This window comes from Dermacentor silvarum, chromosome 3 (genome assembly GCF_013339745.2).
Source record: "Dermacentor silvarum isolate Dsil-2018 chromosome 3, BIME_Dsil_1.4, whole genome shotgun sequence".
In the NCBI taxonomy this organism is placed as follows: Eukaryota; Metazoa; Arthropoda; class Arachnida; order Ixodida; family Ixodidae; genus Dermacentor; species Dermacentor silvarum.
The window spans coordinates 127,903,997-127,923,998 of record NC_051156.1 but is presented as its reverse complement, the minus strand read 5'-3'; the positions used below and the strand labels follow the sequence as shown (position 1 = coordinate 127,923,998).

The 20,002-nt window shown below is 46.3% G+C and overlaps 2 protein-coding genes across 2 annotated transcripts; both read right to left on the bottom strand.

Annotated features, from left to right (window-relative positions):
- Positions 1 to 611: 611 nt before the first annotated feature.
- LOC125944536 (uncharacterized) lies at positions 612 to 2,476 on the bottom strand. The gene is made up of 2 exons (XM_049665036.1): positions 2,301 to 2,476; positions 612 to 833 (listed from the first exon to the last, which is right to left on the bottom strand). Exons 1-2 carry the CDS (start codon positions 2,415 to 2,417, stop codon positions 612 to 614), a joined length of 339 nt encoding a protein of 112 aa, XP_049520993.1. The 5' UTR covers positions 2,418 to 2,476.
- An 8,212-nt stretch (positions 2,477 to 10,688) lies between these two features.
- On the bottom strand, positions 10,689 to 18,783 carry LOC119444770 (uncharacterized). The gene is made up of 4 exons (XM_037709118.2): positions 18,509 to 18,783; positions 16,223 to 16,481; positions 13,334 to 13,495; positions 10,689 to 10,976 (listed from the first exon to the last, which is right to left on the bottom strand). Exons 1-4 carry the CDS (start codon positions 18,685 to 18,687, stop codon positions 10,689 to 10,691), a joined length of 888 nt encoding a protein of 295 aa, XP_037565046.1. The 5' UTR covers positions 18,688 to 18,783.
- Positions 18,784 to 20,002: the final 1,219 nt, after the last annotated feature.

Sequence of the window (20,002 nt, the reverse complement as noted above, 5' to 3'; positions counted from 1 at the left end):
TTGGCGAAACCTTTAGTCAGCCAGATGGATGCGACGTGACGTGTGCAATGACGCACGCACTAGGCACACCTTTTCTCAGCCAGAACCCTGGAGCCACCATGGTGTCGGGGAAGTGTGCTCGCCTCGCACCCCGTAGGCCAGGAGGCCCGGGTGCGATTCCCACCCACACCAAAATGTACAAAATTTTATTTTCAAAGCCATTAATTCATTTTCTGCGCAGGAACCCAACTGACCATTTCGACAATAATCTGAGCGTTTTTGCTGTGTTTTTTACTCTTTGAGCGGTCGCCAATTTTGGGTACCATCGATTGGTCACGCCGCCACCGATGGCGGATTTTCGCGTAATGGGGCATACAATGCTTTCGCATTATTATAATAGGGCGCCCTAACTTTTGACACCGCGGTGAGGGGAACTGTCATAATAGTTTAGAGCCTATTATGACGGCCCCCTTACCGCAGTGAATGCGAAAAAAAAAATGCGAAGAGTACAGCCTGAAAGTGGCGTTGCCGTGTTTGTATTATTTCTGTTTTATTGCTATTACTAGTAGGTGTTGATTTCGCGCGCTCGAAGAACATAGTAGGCGTCAAGAATATGTAAGTGTGGAGTCATCTCAACGAGTGGAAGGCTGTGGTTGGTCCGGCGATTGGTCCGGCGAGTGGTCCGTCTTGAAAGGGCTGGGGATTTCGCAGGACATGCTCTCCGACTTGCAGTGGGGACCCGAGTGTTGCAGGGAGATACCCAAACGACCAACGCTACCCACCGATGACAGAGTTGGCCGCTTGCTGCCAGACGCAACGCTGGGGTGGAACGAGCGACGCCGGCCAAGCATGTCCTGGAAATCGAAAGAGTGCAGGAACATTCACTATAGTTTTCGATAAACTTTGTGAGTGAACTGCAAATGCTAGGAGGGACCTTCTAAGCGTTACATTGGAACGGCGTTAGAAGTTGCCAGTGATTATCACGGCGACTAAAGATGAATTTGAGCTTGAAGGTTACGAACAAACCATGGAGTTCCAGGCTAAAGCTGTTATTCACAGGTGACCAGGGACTGCTCTCCCTAAAGAAACTAAAAGCAAACATTATCAGTTATCTATTCGTATTTATCGTTACTCATTAGCAGTTATGTGTTACCATATAGTAACTGCGAACGTACAGTTGCTGGCAAAAAGTACGTATTTTCGTTTGGCAATGAGTGCACAAATGATGTACTGACACAATTGTTGGGTTGACAATAAGTATATCAAGTTATGTAGGCATTTATGCCGACATCATGTGCAGATTTTCTAGGAAATTCAATTAGAAGTGCTTCAAAAGAGTGCTACTACGTATACCTTCATAATCGCGACACCAGCACTACCGGAGACGTCTATTTGCTTAGGAGACAATAAATAGATTGATAATATTGTACTGGCGTAACACTTTCGGGTGACAAATCAAGCACTGAAGGATACAAGCTAAAGACTTCAGATATGTGATACCCGAGCATCTAGAAACAGTAATTAGTGCACGCAACGCATGTCGTAGATCTGTCCAAAGAAATGAGCGCATTATAAACATTCTGGCTGACAACATTATAAAGAACGAAAATATGCTCAAGATGAGCGTCTGTTCAAGGAACTGTCACAGTTCAGCGCGCAGACAGGCGGAAGACTAAATAGTACCGTTCTTTGCATTCACACGTTAAGCGCATCGTTTATTTACATTGACCGCTGTTATACACTGACTTTGCTAGTTTGACGGCCTAACTAAAGTTTGACACCCAAACTAAAAAAATCTGCCTACGGCAAGTACAAGATTTGCCTGCGTACTTTAAATGCGACAAGCGTCATGAAAATTGGTATAGCGGTTGCCGGCAAAAACAATTACACCGTTCGCATGTATTCACAAGCAAAAGTTCCCCGGCTAAATTATTGTCCTGAGCAAAGAAGCTGTACCCCAGATCTCCGAAGTGGGGTGCCTCGCTGAGAGATGGCAAGACGCCCTCCTCAGCGAGGCACCCGAATACCAGGAGTGGGCCGTCTAGAGGGGCCAGGGTCATTGCCGGGGATCTCTGAAGATTTCCTCCAGTGATGGACCCATGGCAGCCTAGCCCCAGGCACCAACAGCAATAACCTTTGGACAAATAAAATTTGTTCTTATCCTACCCAAGATCGATGGCGATTATTGTTGAGCGACACGATAAGCCTCGAAGGGCGCAAGTAGTTTTTTTACAGTGAATGCTATTGGCAATTTGCGAGCCTCCTTTCCGCCTGGGGTTTTGGACGTACTGGTAAAAAGCTCCTCGCTCGCGTTCACGCACCTCGATGGGGCATTCGTCGAGCAGGATGGTCTCCAGGGCAAGGTGCTTCGTCTCCGGCATGAAGTAGTACAGCACCAGTCCGTTGGCTAGGGTCAACGTGCCGTAGAACCAAGCCATTTCGCTGAAGCCGAAGCCCAGGCGCACGCGCTCGAAAAAGGCCACGCTGCAGAACGCGCACGCCCAGTGGAAGGTGCACACGCTTCCCAGTTCCACGCCATGGCCGCGAAGGGGAGTCAGCTCCACAACCTGCGGCAAAACCAGTCCGCACTGGAAATGGTCAACGGAATCTGCGGTCGAAGGAAGGGGAGTTGGACCGAACGTCTAAATGGACAGCGTTACGTAACGAACAATTCGCGACAGTTTACGAAGAAAGGAATTTTTTATTGCGAGCAGCGAGAAAGACTAAGCAAACTACTTGTGTCGCTTGCAGAGGAAGCTGCAGTGGTTAAAGAACAGCTAATAAATGCTTTGTGTTAATTCTATGCACTGGGTCGAAGCACGCAGGCTAACGAGCAAACTTAACAAGCAGCTAAAGGCCGTGGCACGAGTGACTGACAAAATAATCATGCTGGCAACTTTAAGATGTACGAAGGCGAGAGTAGAGATTAGAGCGGAAACGTACTAGCTGATATCCAACTAAGGCTATATTCCACCACCATCATCAACCCAACAACCAACCTCGACAGTGCCAGCGCTGCGCCTGGACTCAAAAAGTCACTGCGCCTCAATGACATCAAGCGGTTATTACTAAGCGAAACTTTCGTAACATATGGTGTTATCGGCGTCTGCTAGCATGCACTGGAAGACGCGGTGCACGGTTGTTTATAAAGGAAGTCTTCTTCATAGGATGGCATACCAAGGAGCGTAAATGAAGCGCAGTTTCTTCTTTCACCGAGAGCTGCCGCTGTGCTTTACTCGGTGGTAGGGTGCCTACATGCAACGCCGTTTTAAAACGGCGTTGCATGTAGGCTCCCTACTCGGTGGCATAGAGTTACCTGCGAAAAGTACTAGAGGGAATTCTGGCGCAATTCTCTACCGGAGCTGAAAATATGGCCTTTCGGCCAGCATCATAATCATGGTGGGTATATGAATTTCCCTAAATGTCGCCCTCCTGGTTTTTAATGAGCGTGATGTGCACACGACGTTGTACTAGCGCTGTAAGACGTGCTCAAGGACTACAACACAGACACAAGAAGGAAAAAGCAACAGCCCACAAAAAAGACAGGTTGCCGAAAACTGAACAGGGAGGACAAAAAAGGAAGAGTAAAAGCGCGAGGGACGCGCGGAAAAGAGCGTGGACCGCGGGGCTTGGAAGGTTTCCGACATGGACGCGGTGCCGGTTCGTGAAATGGCGGAAGAGCGTCCCTATAGTCAGATCCAGGAGGCAGCCCTACTGTTCCAAGGAACTTGACTGCTCTCGGAACGTCCACGGACGACGGCCGAGCTGAGCGTGGTGGAGTAATGGTTGGAAATGATTGGCCAGTCGGGTGAGAAGACCCGGGCCTGCTTCACAACCTGGGTCCCGCCGACCATTGTAGAGCGTTATGCTGCACCCAGCCCTACCTACGTCTTCCGGAGAACGCCGCTGCGACCCGTTCATCGACCACGCAGGTCGCGACAAACAAGCTTGACGTTGATGTCAGCGTCGACAAGGGGCTCTGCGTTTCAGTTAGTACCGCGTCCTCGGCAGCTACCCCGTCGTGTAGGCCGAGGCGACTCCCACGGTGAATTTGTGGCTACGCAATTGCTGAAACACTTCGATTTGCTTCGTCGTTTACGGCCATAACAATGGAATACTATAGCGCAGCTAAGTGACTATTATCGCGTCCCGCCTGTTCGTTCTTGCATGCTATGGCTGTGTTTTCGTGTGAGTTTTCATCAGTCGTAATTATAACTTATTCCCTTTCAAGAGAGTGTATACTGTCAACAAACCGCATTTTCTGTACAAACGGCCTTGTCTGTTATTCGCACAAAGGTAACCCTTGCCTGCGCGATATTTTCACAAGAACCTGTCCTTCACGATGAGACCGGTCATTGCTAATTTGATTTCATTTATTTGCTCTCTGGGACGTCCAGTCTTTACAGCGAGGAGTGGAAATAAAACAAATAATGCTAACAATTAAAGCAGCAAATGGTCACAGACAGCAGACTTGAACGCCTCGTGATCAGTGATACTGACAATGGAGGCGGGAAGGCGATTGCAGTCTTGACTTGTTTTAGAAATCTTGCTCTTCACTATGGCACCCCTACCTTCATTTGATGATCAGTGCGAGGTTACATGTGGCTCTCTAGGTAGAGAAAGAGCGATTCTCAAATCGTTATAATTGTTATAGTATATATGAAACAGGCACAAGGGGAAGCATGTGGAAAAGTGCGACGTCGAGTAACTATAGGAGCGGTAGGTCGCGTTATTGTTTCATGGAAAAAAACACTGGCTATGCGAGGGCAAATAGAAAGGATAAATTTAGCATAACCGTTTTTTTGACAGATTCAACTAGCGCGTCTGTTTAATTTAGTATTTGCAACGATTTGCTGTGTTATAAATGCGATAGTTTCGAATGATTATGCATGTGCGCAGGTACCTACTGCTTGGTGCTGTTAGACAACTCATGGATTCACTGAAATGTAGATAGCCAGATTTTTAATTTGGTGTCTTAAAGCTTATACAAAGAAATAAAATGGGGTGAGAACATTCAAGCATAAAATTTATAGATCTGTAACTCTGCACAAACAATATATATCGCAGTTCTTTAAACTGCATATGTTAGAGCATCTGAAGCAGACGAATGCGGTTAGGAGTTTACAGCTAACGTGAAATGGCGACAACATTCACAAGTATTTCGCGAAGTCCTACTCACCAATAAGTGATATTTCGAAGCAGTGCATAGATCGCGTCGATTTCGTTCACTTGAGATGCTTGAATGGATGTTGCTTACAGAAATATCATGTAACTTCGCTGCTCAGTTAGAATGGCGAACTTTTTTTTTGCAATGTGCAGTTTCTGAAAAAAAAGTGATCGCTTTAATGAAAAATCTGCTACATACAGTAAGTATGCTTTGATTTTTCTTTTGAAAGCAACGATTCTCGTCAAATTCGCTGCAGCGGGGGCTGAGGGAAACCATTTCTCTGTTCCCATGTGTTTAGAATACGAGCTCCCGAGGTATATCTGGCTGTTTTGTTAAGTAATTGGCTAGAGCCGCCCGTTCTTGTTCTTGCCTGTATCCAAGTGAGGGGCCCAAGACCGAGTGCGTAGCCAAAGTAGAAGACAATCAGGAAGACGAGTTCCAGGGGGCTCCCTTCAGTGCTGGATCCGCCTGCCGCCGTTTCGGTTAAGTTCGCAGCAGTGGACATCGTGCTTGTGGTGAAGTTCCGGGCGTCGGCTGGCGTGCTTGGGTACACGGTTGCCAGCAGGATCATGCTTGCGACGCATATGTTCGCCGAGACCACCAGCATACGCAGACGGCCCACGGTGTCCATCAGGGGAAGGGCCGCGCATGCCACCACCAACTGGTCGATGAGATGGAGATCTTCGGTATTCATCTGTATCTTAAGAGCTCACTTGGCGACTGAAATAATTCTAATGCTTTTATTTCCTTTCCATTTATTCTATTGTTACGCGGTACTTCTTAAGTAAGGCGGTATTAAACAGTAACTGGGTCCAAATTCAGGGAACCTTCTTACGCTAGAATTGTTCGTAAGAAAGAATTTCAGCCAATCAGGATGCAAGACATTATTATCTAAGGCGGCCGGTCAATGGAAAGGAGCACTTACGAAAGAAAAGCTTTGTGAGTCAGGCCCTTGTTTCTTTAACTTTCGTAACTAAGCACCTTTGTATTTTGTTGTTTATTGCACCGACCTTTTTTCCTTCTTCACTTTTCAAATGATGTGTTAATGCAGCGTAATAACTGTGTAATAACATTTATTACCTTGGCCTTGTTAACTTTTATTTATTATCTCGGCCTTGTTAACATTTATTTATTACCTTGGCCTTGTATGGAACTCCCTGTGACATTGCATAAACTTGGGGCTCCATGTGTGGTAATAATAAATGCCCTTCTTTAGGGAAGCCACAACGTTGCAGAATAAGTCTACAACACGGAACTTGACAGTAAACTCCGACGATGACGACAGCCGCTAAACGCTATAACATTGAACGGCAATACATCACCCTAAACTATGCGGTAATACAAATATAAATTCAGGCTAAGAATAGATAAAGTGCTTTTGTGTTTTTATACATGAAAAAAAAATGAAGAAGTACACACGCGAATAAGAATTAAACAAAAGTAAACGAACAACCGTCTACCAGCAGCCTAAATTAAAACACATTTACATCACTTGAAGAGTAGCAGTTGGAAAGATACGACCGCGCATGGCTGTAGGGCTCAGACCGACTATTCTCAGCCACGGGAACCTGAAATACTCAGCAAGTTGAAGGGACAAATCAACTGGCTGCTAAAAGAGACGTGTTAGAGATGCTTAACGCTTGCAGCAGCGAAACGCATCGAAGCAAGACGCACCGAAACGCGCAAGAGAAAAAGGTTCATTAAGTAGCGCGAGTAGGTATGAACGGCACTAACACAAATGCACCCATCAGCTGTGGTGCCGTCTTTGAACTGCTCTGCCCGCTGCGTCTCATCGTTCATTGTACACACATGTATGCTACAACAGCCCTTAAAGATAGCTTGAAAACGACTCGCATGATTGTAGCGCCTGTTGACCCATAGCAACTTATTTTCCAAACATTTCTCGATAACCAAGTAGCCTTATTAACATGTGCCTCAGTAACACGACCTGCCTCAACAACGTGTAACAATTCACTTCTGCTGGACTGTCGCAATTGACCAAGCACATTTGGATGAATACCTCGAAAGGAAAAGAATACGGCAAGTTCGTGGTAAATGCTCTATTTAGTTCTAGAAATGGACAACGTTCCTGACAAAATAAAGAGAGCGATTCTTAGTTGCACATTTTCGAGTTAAATAACAGTAAGAAAAGCTTCGCGTGGTGCTCTGTTTGCGTGCAAGGGTTATAATTTTTACTGAATAAGCAGTTATAAACATCAATAAGAGGAACCGCTATCTTTCTGCCTTATTGATGTGTGTTAAACAGACGCGCAAAGGTCAGTTGACAGCTAAGTTTTCGACCGGCCAAACTATCGAACAACGGTCCTGGCGCTTATCACCGCTTGCACATTTGTCGGCCCACCTATATGTATAAGCAGTAATTGTCCTTCCAAGCGCCGTAGACCTACGTGCGAAATCCCATTAACAAATAGATGCATCATTCCTAAAAAAAGACGCTTGGAGCAAATCAGAAAAAAAAAAAAACACCCGAGACCTTGATTCTATTCGAAATATTCAAGTGGAACTTTCAGGCGAAATGGCTACGACCCATAAGAAGTACGTTTCGGCCAGTTTACCGAATTTCATCAGAACAAATTCAGAGAAACTTTGGTGCTACTTAGAGAGTACTCAAAAGTGCTTGGTGCAAATGCAGTTTAATGATGCTTTGTCGAAGAACCCGTTGACATTGCTACGTGATGAAATATTATTTTCATTCTGTTTCCATTGCTGGGAGCGGAGACAGCCACGGTGCCACGAGATCGTGAAGGTAGCATGAAACACAACAAAGAATGTAGAATGCACAACACAAGACTTCTCTGTCCTTATATTTCGTGCTAGTTTCACTTTATCATGGAAGCGTACTAACTAGCAGAAATGTCAACCTGATTACTACCACGGTGTTATTCCTATATGTGATATGTATTCCTATATGTGATAAATGTTAAAATAAATGATTAGGATGTCCGAGTATGATTGCAGGCTCCTGTTTATACCAATATTCACAAACCTTACCACGCATTTTATCCGGTGTTTTCCGTCTTTAAGCTCTGCCATCTTGCCTGATGACTGCCAGATTGCAGGTGCCGTTGCGGTTCACAAAAAAGGTCACCGTCTACTTACAGGATGCTAGCGTGAGGTTTTGCTAATGTCCATGTGCTGAAAGTTGATGATATTACCCACCGTGGTTGCTTAGTGGCCATGGTGTTGGGCTGCTAAGCACGAGATCGCGGGATTGAATCCTAGCCACGGCGGCCACATTCCGATGGGAGGGAAGTGTGACAGCACCCCTGTACTTAGATTTAGGTGCACGTTAACGAAACCCAGGTGGTACAAATTATTACGGTGTCCCCCCCCCCCCCACCCCTATGGCATGCCTAATGACCATATCGTGGTTTTGGCACGTAAAACCCCATAAATGTTTTTTATGGAGCATATTATCGCAAACTTAATGTTCACACATTGTGTTTACGATAATAACATACTGTCTACTTACAGAACAGATTCCGCAAAGGTTTTTCCTCTAGCACGCATCTTTTAGCAGCGATTCATGGTATCGCCTGGATGATGGAGGCTAGGTGAATATTTTTGTTCCTAGACTACAATCGAGCTTGATCATGTCTACCATGATAAACTTCTAAGTAAACTGCAAAATAAGCGGATTCCTGCCTATATCATAAGATGGACAAAATCATAGTACTTGAGTGATCGCACCGAATTTGTAGACGTTGCGGGTTTTAATACACGTTCGTTGCCTGTGGTATACGGTATGTTCCGGGGTAGCGTTTTCGGACCCATTATGTAGTTAATATATGTTGTTGTTGGGTTTAATGGCACATAAGCAGCTAAGGCTATCATGCGCCAAGCACAGTGAATATATGTGAACAACATTGTGACTGCGCCTCGTCCAGATATTAGCATTCCACTATTCGCAGATAAATGCGTGATTTGTAAAGGATGACCAAACGATGATGACCAAACGAATCATATTGACTCGTTTGGTCATCGATGGAAGTCATATTGACGAGTCATATTGACAGTTTAGGAAGCGTCATTAATTGGTAAAAAAAGTGGTTCACGCAAAAAGTGTTTTGATATGATGAACCACAAAAATCCACCGGTTGTATTTTCTGATGCTATTAACGGTACATAAATAAGCGGAGCAGCAGAGTAAAAATACTTGGGTCTAACAATCACAAACACACTTTTCCGATCCCGTCCCATTGACAACGTCTGCTTCATCAGCTATGCACAAGCTTACGTAGTTAATGTATAAACTAAAAACGGAACCGGCTGACGCTAGACTTCTGGCCTTTAAAACATTTGCCATATCCTAAACAGGGATACGCTTAAACACGATGGAACTCTTTCATTTGAAGGGCGTACGCAAATTGGAAATGGCACGAGGGCTCACTGTGAGCTTTACGCATGTAGATCGCTGTACTCATCAACGAGTATTATACGTGAGTACAACATTCCTGCATTGAAGACACGGCGGAAAATCGCGAGTATAGTTTTTTTGTACGGCCTGTACAAAGGGGATTGAAAATGACTGCAAATAGCTACGTTAAAGCGTTCCCTTCACTGGCATCCCGACAACGACATACACGGAACTTGCTCCCTTCTTTTGCATGTACCGACATGGAAAATCAGTTCTACATAATCCCGCAAGGTAAAGAAAGGTACATGAACGGGAAAACTGTCATCCAAACGAATGTAGTGCTAAGATACAAGGGAAACATACACGGGTATTTGGAAATAAAACATCGCAGTGGAGAACAAAATTGACATATTCAGTGTCCCTGTTATTGGATCTGTCGATTAATTTGCCCTCGTGCTGCCATCTGCTCGCTTCTTGGTTAGCTCAGACGGCAGAACGAGCGCCCCGGAAATGCGTTACTCCGTAGTTCAAATCCTCAAACAGGACTAATGTTTCCTAACTGCCTAAAACTTGTTTCTGGTAAACCCGTATAGGTTTCCGTTGTAGCTTGGTGTTGTACTCGGGAGGATGACAATTTCCCCTTTCACGCGCTGGTACACTTAAAAATGCTTTTTCTCCATACGATTATGTAGTAAAGCGCGTTATGTGATTATAGTTTTGCACGTCAATCTGAAGTGGTTTTGAGTGTGCACGGCAGTCACTCTTGCAGTGACCGTTATGTCATAATCTAGTCATTCACTCAGCCATCATGTTAATATTGTGTGTATCACACACTGCTGTGTCTGCCATGTTAAGCGTAATAACTGTATTACTTGTACATATGTATGTTTGTTTCAGTTAACAGTAATTTCGTGTTGTGTTTGTTTTGTTTTCTCGTTTTTTACGCTATGAACCACCTGCTTTGTCTTCGTGTCGATCACAGCATGCATTTAAACAAACAAACAAACAAACAAACAAACAAACAAACAAACAAACAAACAAATAAATAAATAGGTAAGTACCATGGCCTATACCAAGCGGCACCTAAGGGCTGCCTCTGCGAGTTCTTCCAGCTTTCGTTTTCTCGGTACCCTATAGGAGGTGATAGTGCACAGTATGAAAAAGTTACGGGCAGCGGCTGAGCATCACCTGTATCAAAAGCATGGCCAGATCGGCATGGCCCTCGTCTGCCTCGATGCCCGCCGCCGCCATGATTACGCGCGCGTAGCTTGCAGCCATGTTGGCTCCGCAGAACTGCTGCAGGAACATCAGGTGCGCCGCCAACCAGTAGTGCAGAGACGGCGTTGCGGTACGCGAGAATGCCCTCTCCATCAGCTTGAACTCAGCGTTGGCCTCGACTGGTTCCTTGCGCAGGGTTCGCTGCATGGCCATGGCGCTATCACGGCGGCCAATCTGCACACGCAGTTTTCCTTCACGCTGAAATCGATACTTTTCAGCACTTGCTCTATAAACTAAGGCAATGATAACAATATAGCGAAAAAAGAAAAAAAAGATGCTTTTAAATCTTTTAACGTCTTAAAATTATTCTTTTGCAAAACTTTACATCCCGCTAGATATGATCTGTTTACGTTTGCGTCTGAGAGAAAGAACTCAATCGGAGTGATTGGGATATTCTTATCAACCAGTCGACGGCTTGCTTACATTTCAAGAAATTTGGTAAAGCTGACATCTCCGCTCAACTTTACTAAAAGATGAAACTTTTAATCTTTGTGATCATCTCTGTAACACTGGAATAATACAAGAGATTTTAGCTTGTAAAATCATTACCCATCTTAATACCGTAGCCAAAATAGATCTCGCCTGAACAATGGTTTTTTTTCTTGGCTGCTATAAAATTAGGGCACAAAGGTTGTTCTTACGCCGTCAATTCTCCAAATATTAGACAATAACAGAAGTCAACGTCCCAGTTCAATGACAGTATTTCGACAGCATGATTTGCCTTCCCCAAAGACATTGCCTTGTTTTTCAAGGCAATGTCGAAGGTGTTGCTGATTGCGAATACACCCCTCGCTCTCGAGCTCTTCGTTGCAAGTATTCCTGATCTAAATACCCCATACCAATTGCATTGTCAGTTGCGATAAAGATCATATTAGAAAAAAAAAACTTCTCACACTTCCCGACTGTGGTGCCTTATGTTCTCGCCATTTGAAGCAACATCTCCTATGAAGGCTGTGGAGACCCACAAGCGCAGTACTGCGCATTAGCTTGTATCAGCAATGTGCTGCACTAGCTACTCTGTAATCCCGAGAAAGCTCGGTCCTATAAAGAACAGGGCACGCACCCTGCGGCGCTTTGCTTGAACAAAGTCAACTCGGGCGTATCTGTGGACGCCCATAAGCACTAGCCTCGCGTCTGTGCCACTAATCGTGCCTGATATAGTGCAGCCACTATGCCACGATCTTCAAACAGTTGCAGTGACTAAAGAGATTACAAGGTCTGTAATCACAGATTGCTGCAAGAACTACCCCGTTGTGGATTAGATGCGTTGAAAGATAGGACAGAGGGAAGTCATATAAGCGCTCTGTCCTATCTCTTCTTCATATTTTATTGCAATGTTTAGAAGCGTATGCAAGACTTCACCACTCGGAAAGTGTTGTTATTGAGGCAATTGCACTGAAGACATGTTGAACTGGTTTGGGAACCATGGCGCGTTAACTTTCGCACCGTAGCACTGATGCTCTGATGGTATTAGGGGCGAGTTATATCGTGTATATATATATATATATATATATATATATATATATATATATATATATATATATATATATATATATATATATATATATTTAAATACGAGAAGAAAGAGAACCGAGGGGCCCGATTATTACATATCATAAGAAGCCAACATGTTAGAGGCGTAGATGCCTTCAGGTAGCATATGTGGGTTTATTGACCAGTTGCCATCACCCAAAACGATCATGTGCTCGTGACGCCTGCAGCAGAAATGATGTTCCACATCCGCCGCCATGGTTTGTGAGTGGTGGTGCTGGCTTACGTTCCCAGGGTTAGTTCTAGTTGTAAAACATAAATATCCTAGAAAGTGCATGGGGAAATGGCTCCGCGGTAGCTCAATGGTAAGAGCATCGCACGCGTAATGCGAAGACGTGGGATCGTTCGACACCTGCGTACAGTTGTTCTTTCATCCATTTTCATTTCCATTAATTTATCATTTCTTTATTTCAATTAGCAAGTACAAGTAATTTCTCCTGTGTTGTCCTTGGTGTCATCGATTGTTGGCTTCTTATAATATATATATATATAGTTGAGTTAGATGAGACACCGAGAGCAGAAGAAATGAAGTTCGAGTTCCGTGCCATTTTCTTGCATTTTGAGCTAATCTGTGGGAACGGGCTGGTTGGTAATAGACCTGTCCTCCGTCCGCTGTTGTGGTGTTTTTATAAGGTATTTTGACACCCCTGCGCTCGATAACTTACGCTTGCATGTGTTACTTATCGTAGATTTGTTGGTTCCTATGCCTCCCACATGCAGACTATAGATTTCAGGTAAGAATCGTGCCCTTGAAGACATGTGCGGGGCCACTTTAGGCCGACCGTTCTTCGCGTTAAGAAAAACACTCCTTTGCGCGCTTAGTTCTTACGTATGCCAGAAATAATTAATTATAACGAACTTAGGTTTTGTTGTTTCCCCGCGATAATGACAGATAAATGGCCCGAAGAAAATTTTAATAGAAGTCTCTTGTCTCTGAACACGTTCTTTGCAAACCTTAGGGCGCCCAATGGTATTCGCACCTGTAGAAGCCAGCGTGGGGATTCCACGAGAAACCAGGACAAAGGAATCAGGACGCCCGCTGGTATGATGCATGCAAACGCCAAGCTGGACCAAACCATGTGGCGTCCCAACAAGTTCACGTATATTGTGCCGACGAGCGTGCTGATGTATTGGCGAGCACCCTGCGCAAGAGATAAACGATGTAATTCACAGAACCATTTGAGGAGTGTCGGACAAGCCGCCGACATTTTTGGAGCTAACACCGTTACCGGCGGGCAAAGAGCAAAACGACACAGTATACGGCGTTGCTTTCCGTATCACATCGTCAGCGGCCTTTCGGAAATGCTCGAGCACCGTTTACTACAAGGCTTCACCAGAGCAGTTTAGAAAAATAACAGATGAAAGCTTGCAGTCATTCCTGATGTGCCCGTTGTGTTCCGCAAGTAACAAGAAAACTTCATTGAAGGCAACAGCTCGAAAGACCTTACCAACTAGCTGGGAACAGAACAGATTCAAGAAAGTTTCCGAGCATGGTGACGTAAAGGCAGTTTTCCCTTCCACTACCAAACTTGTATCGCTGTGCCACGGCCGCTGGATAAAAAAAAAAAAAGGTGCTGCCTGCCGCGTCGGGCGCGCTGCAATGGGAGCGAACGTGACGGCCGTAGTTGCATTGTCGGCCGCTCGGCTGGACAGAACGGCGCTAGTCATCGGCGATGGAACGCGTCGACTTGCACACGCGACGGCGTTCCAAGCGCGTTCCTGACGCATTTGATATGCCGATGCCACACAACAGCCCCCGACGTGTGGCGCCGCGGCAGATCACACCGTTTTCGATGCACTCGGCAGGCCGCACTTTTTTTTTATCCAGCGGCCGTGGCTGTGCTGACAGGTCACGAATGTCAGTCTACCACGTAAATATAGTGGAAAGAGCTGCACTCAGTCGTCTTTCCATGCAAGATGAGTCCGGTCTATGAGGTTGCTCTATGTTGTGGTTGGTACGACATCGGAGAAACAGTGGAGGCATTGTGCCAACTGCTATTCATGTGATCACGCGAATGCGTTGAATAAAAAAGCCGGAAGGAGTATAGGTATTCATTGTGCCAAGTGCAGGTCTGTGCCATTTTTCAAAAGTAAATCTATTCTCAGAATCTGTAACAAGCAACGAACTCGTGAAATCTTTGTGGTATATGCTGTTCTTTCGAGCGGTCCATCGTGTGTGCACATTCTAACCGTAAGCCTGCGTGGTATAGAGATGTTGTATACCAGTGCGGCTCATGTGGTATCACATAAGCTACTTGGCATCTCCAAACATGTAGGATTATATCTCCTGCTTTTTATGTGTTAGCTTTCTCAGGGTACTTCATGCACTTTCCGGGGTTATCTATCTATCTATCTATCTATCTATCTATCTATCTATCTATCTATGTTCGTTTGCATCTCGCCGTTTTCTCGCCTACCTAGCTCATTGGCCTAGCAGCGTATCGGTCTGCTCTGCTGAGGTAATAGTGTTCGAAACCAACCATCGGACCAACTTTGGTCACTGAGTTTGTGGCAAAGAGAGAGAGAAAAAAAAGATAGAAGAGAGGAAAGGCAGGGAGGTTAAACAGACGGATGTCCGGTTTGCTACCCTGCACAGGGGGAAGGGCTATAGGGATGAAAAGAGAGAGAAATGAAATAGAGCACAGTTTCGCGCACATTTGAAACCTCGTACGAAGTCTACAGATGGTCGCCAAGACCTGTCGACTTGAGGTAGTGCAACAAGGCTTTCGTAGCTTTCTGTGCCATCGACGAATACGGCCATGGCCCAAGGATCTTCCTTTCCGAAAATGGTCGAGAGTCCAGTCGGTTCAATGCTGTCCGGAGAGCTGGTCACTGTAGACGTGGAACTGAGATAGTACTGCTGGTGTAATGACCTCTGACGCCCACTTTTACTACTGGGTATGTGCGACTCGGTCTGTGCTAGTCTCCATGATGCAAACTTAGATGCAAACTTGGGTCACTGGATATTTGCCTGTAGGTGTTCGTGAAAACGTGTCACTCCTCGGTCTCGTAGCTTGCCGTTTAAAGTCTTCTGTGGTTGAAAGGATGCCATAGTGGTGTTTCCTTCGAGCAAGTTCATGCAGATAACTTACTGAAGGAGAAATCAGTAACAGAAAATTGGCTGAAAAGGGGACTGTTATCTGCTTTAGTTGCTTGTCAATCTCTGCGGTTCCATGATTGCAGCCGATTGTTTGCTGCATCTAAAGGTTCTAAAGGTCCAAAGGATAGGTTATAGAGTTGCGTAAGTATATTTTAAAAGGTGTGTGCTAAGAGCATGCTTTAAAAAAGAAAAAACCTCCACGCAACTACCCCGCCCCCCCACTCCCCTCCCACATACGAAGACCCACATTTCTTTTTTTGTGTTCGGTTGGAGGAGTATTGCGAATTTTTATGTTCATAAGTTGGCAGGTATGCTATCAGCATTCGATCCGCTGCATTGTTGACACGCCCCCTCCTCCCTTTACCCCCACTCTCTCTTGTGACAAACCTCGTTGAGTGTCTGAATGTCGACAGTAACTCTACAAGGAAACATTCAACAGTCCATGGGTTTCAGCTCGATGAACGTAGTTTATGAAATGTTTGTGCAATAGAAATCGGACGTAAAGTTGTGTAGCGATTTCAAATTCAACATAACATAACCGCCACTGCATATAAATAAGCGTAGATGACAATATTCTCCTTCATGAAGCGCTTGCCATGCATCCTCGTGTTTCTTTTTATTTCTTGCAGTAAAGTAAAACAGAACAGCGAACACCCTTTCCTTTTTTGTTCTTTTGGCGCTTGCAATATACGTACTAAGAGTATATCAGGCACCCGCATATTAACACCGTCCACTCAGAGACTTGGCGCAGAACTGCGCGTGGATGTACCTGCACGCCTCGGTTCCTGGCGTCGGCCAGCTCACCGATGAGTGCTGGCACCACCAGGGACAGCATGCCGGCGAAGAAACCGTTGATCAGGCGGCCTGTGTAGAGATACCACAGCTGCTGCGCCGAGCCGACGCACAGCCAGGTGCAGAGGGCGCCAAGGGCGCCCACTGCCATGGTGCGGCGGCGCCCAATAGCTTGCGCGGCCATTGCGCCAACCACAGAGCCGCCCACGGCTCCCAGGAGCCCAAGGGTGAAGAACCTGCCATCGATTGTAAGGAAGATCGTAACATAACATAACGTTTGCTGTGACTGCAGTGGTGATAGGGAATGAATGCTGATTATTGCTAAAAAAGTAATTCAAGGCTATTGCACAACAGACAGTTTCTCACTGTCCATGTCCTTTACTTCTCGTCGCAGTTGTAAAGTTCCATCCTTGCAGTGCAATATATACCCTTGATGTTTTAATAAACTATAGTCCGTATTCAATTCCTTCAATAGCACGATTGAATCTTAATGACTACGTAGAGAAGAAAAGGACGCGCACTGTAAGAAAACGGTTTTTGAGGGAAAAAATCACAGCATATCCACGGGGTGAATGATGATGAGTGGGCGAAGCTCCGGAGGGAATCATCGGATCTCCCGCTTACGGGGACGCTAGCACAAACGCCTTAGAAACGTGCAGTACTCTCTAGTAAGGGGGAGCGTCCACAGCGTCTTACGAAGCCATTTACACATGCCGGAACGTGCACCGCGTTTGCCGACGCCATCACATGACTGCTGAGAGAGTATACCCCCCGTATTCATAAACGCTCCTCGACTTGAACTTGACTTGCCACCGCCTTGGGCAGCGCGCTCGAAACGCGTTGAAGGTAAGGCGGAGAGGCCACAGCGTCTTACACCAGCTTCTTACACGGGCCGTAACGCGCTAGCACAAACGCGTTAGAAACGCGCTAGAAACGCGGCCTTTCGTTAATGTTGGGTATTTATTGCCATCGTGGTGCGTGTGTCTATGTGCGCTTCGTGGCGTAGTGGTTAGCGCCGCGCGTTCGGAAACGAGGGGTCCCTGGTTCGATTCCGCGCTACGGACACAACATTCGGAATTTTTTTTCATAAAACGCCGGAAGCTGACTTCCGGAACCGGAAGCGGAAGCGGAACCGGAAGTGGAACCGGAAGCGGAAGTCGGCTTCCGGTTATACTATACGTATACATATATATGTATATATGGGTATACATACATATACGGACACACAACGCCATCTATTGAGCAATTCATAAAGCTAGACGTGGCTACCTACTACGACGGGGACGAACGGGTGCCGCTATAAGGAGCTTCGCCCCTAAAAAAAGTGTGAGCTTCACGCTAAGTGGTGCGAAGACTGGGCAAACAGCGCAGCTGGTGGCCCTTCCCTAGCTTTAACTTTGCTTTCTTTTGCTTAACTTGGTTTGACTTGGCTGGTTCTTAGCCAAACTTAGCCGACTGCGAGTATCGGGACGATACTCGGGATCGGCGCGCGGTATTCTAAAGGCCACTTTACAGTCCGACGTTGCCTTGACGCGCGAGCGCGCTCGGCACGGGGACGCCACGCCAGCGAAAGCGCAGCACTCCACCAGCCCATATTGCTCGACGCGACGCGGATGCAGTCCATTCTGGGTGACGATGCCGGCGCGAAATGCGGCATGTGAGAACCAGGTATAAAATGCAGCAAATGCAGCATCTGGACGCCAGCTGCAGCTGTGGCGTTCCTCACCGTCGCCTACGAACGCCGGATACGTCGGCCGTGCCTCGCGATGTGGCGAGGGCAACCTGGGAGAGGGTGGTAACCTCACCGAGCGATGACGTCACGTCCGTCGCCTAGCAACGCCTCGCACCAGCTGTGCGAGGCGTTGCTAGGCGACGCACGCGACGTCATCGTCAGGCGCAGTTTCTTGTTCGCACTACGCGGTCTAACAAAGAGCTTAAACAGCTTCGCTATTAATATCCCCTCCATCTTTTGTCAAAATTATTCCATTTCCATTCCATTTCCTCCTGCCCCTTTTGCCCTCGAAATGTCTTTTAAAGTTCTACTACACTCATCGTTATTTGCGTAAGGAACTTCTGCTTCCTGTTTGTGAATGCGTCCAACCATTGTTACGTAATGTTCTAGGTATTGGCCTATATAAAATTGCCAATGGTGCCGGCTATGTGCAACTTTAATAAATTGCGCCTCCATTCTTCGCCTCCTGAAATATGCGATCTTATAGTGCATATCGTACACAAGGAAGACTGTAAAGAAGATGGCATTTACCAGAAAGGGTCTATGTTGGGGAAGCCTGGATCTCCTTTGAGGGTTGTCCATGCGGGTCCTGCGTAGCCGATGACTGTGCCAAGGCACACAGAACCCATCCAACAGGCAATCAGCGACCTCAGGAGCGGACGGCTGGCGGACGGTGCGGGACCTGCTGCTGTCGCGTCCGAGACCGCCATGACCGCGTCCTTATCTCCGGGTGCGGTGGCATTGGGACTTGCACGTAAGTCGACCGCAAGAGCCGCAGTGTTGGGGGTCAATCGGGAGTGAACAGCTTCACCAGAATATATTGCAATGGACTGCAGTGCGGACGTGGCATCCATCCTGCTGATGATGGTGATGATGATGGCCTCATGCTATGGCTCGTACCCACACTGCGGTTTTGGCTAAGAATTGTGCGCCTTAACTTTTCGTTAATGTTTTGCAGCATTACATACACGATTAAAAAAAGAAGGAAAAAGTCACCGTTTCGCCCGAAAGGCGAAGCATCAATTGTGATAGCAACTTTACTAGTAGAGAGCTTTACGGAGTAAGGAAAGTGGTTTTATCGGCTGCATAAACTTGGTACATTAGCTTACTAACTGTGTAGAGGTCGCCACAGTTCAGTCCCTTTTGTTGGGCTGCCACCAGAGTGCCACCTGGAGCAAATTCCAGATTTAAAATTCTCGCTGTGTGCGGATGACATTACCCTGTGGGCGACAACAGGCCCTCTAGGGTACAAAGAACAAGTCTTACAAGAAGCGATAGAAAATGTAAATGATTTTGCAGAACAAAGCGACATGTCCTGCACGCCAGAAAAATCAGAATGGGTAAGGCTACACGGCCGAAACTAACGGAAAGATCAAAGCGTTAGCCTATGGTTAGGTAACAGGGAAATCCAGGAAAAACAAAGAATCCGGATCCTAGGCCTATGGCTACAAGAAAACCGCAGAGCGGACTTCACTATCAAAACGTTAAAAATGACCACCAAACAAATAGCTCGCATGATAAGCGGAGTAACGAGGAAAGGCAGAGGTCTAAACGAGGCGGAGGCCATCCGAATAGTGCACGCGTTTGTACTAAATAGGGTCACGTATAGCCTGCCGTATCAAGAGTTCAGCCCTAGCGAAACCAAAGAAGTGGACGTAATAATACGTATGGCGTATAAAGCGGCACTAGGACTCCCAGCCCAGCACGTCCAACGAGAAATTACAAGCGCTCGGACTCCATAATACTTACGAGGAACTGAGGGCAGCGACTATGCTGGGGCAAAGGGAATACCTCGACCGCTCTAAGGCAGGGAGCCGGGCCCTTGCTGATTTAAATTTTCCTATTCGACGCCATTGCTGCGAGGAAGATCTCGTTTCTGTTCCCGGGACTTTACGAGAACAGCTGATAGTTTCCCCAATTCTGAGGAACATGAGTCCACTCTACCATGGCGCAAGGCACGCGGCTAGAGCGAGACAACTCACTAAAAAAAAGTTCAGTGGGCACCGTGATGTCATTTACACGGAC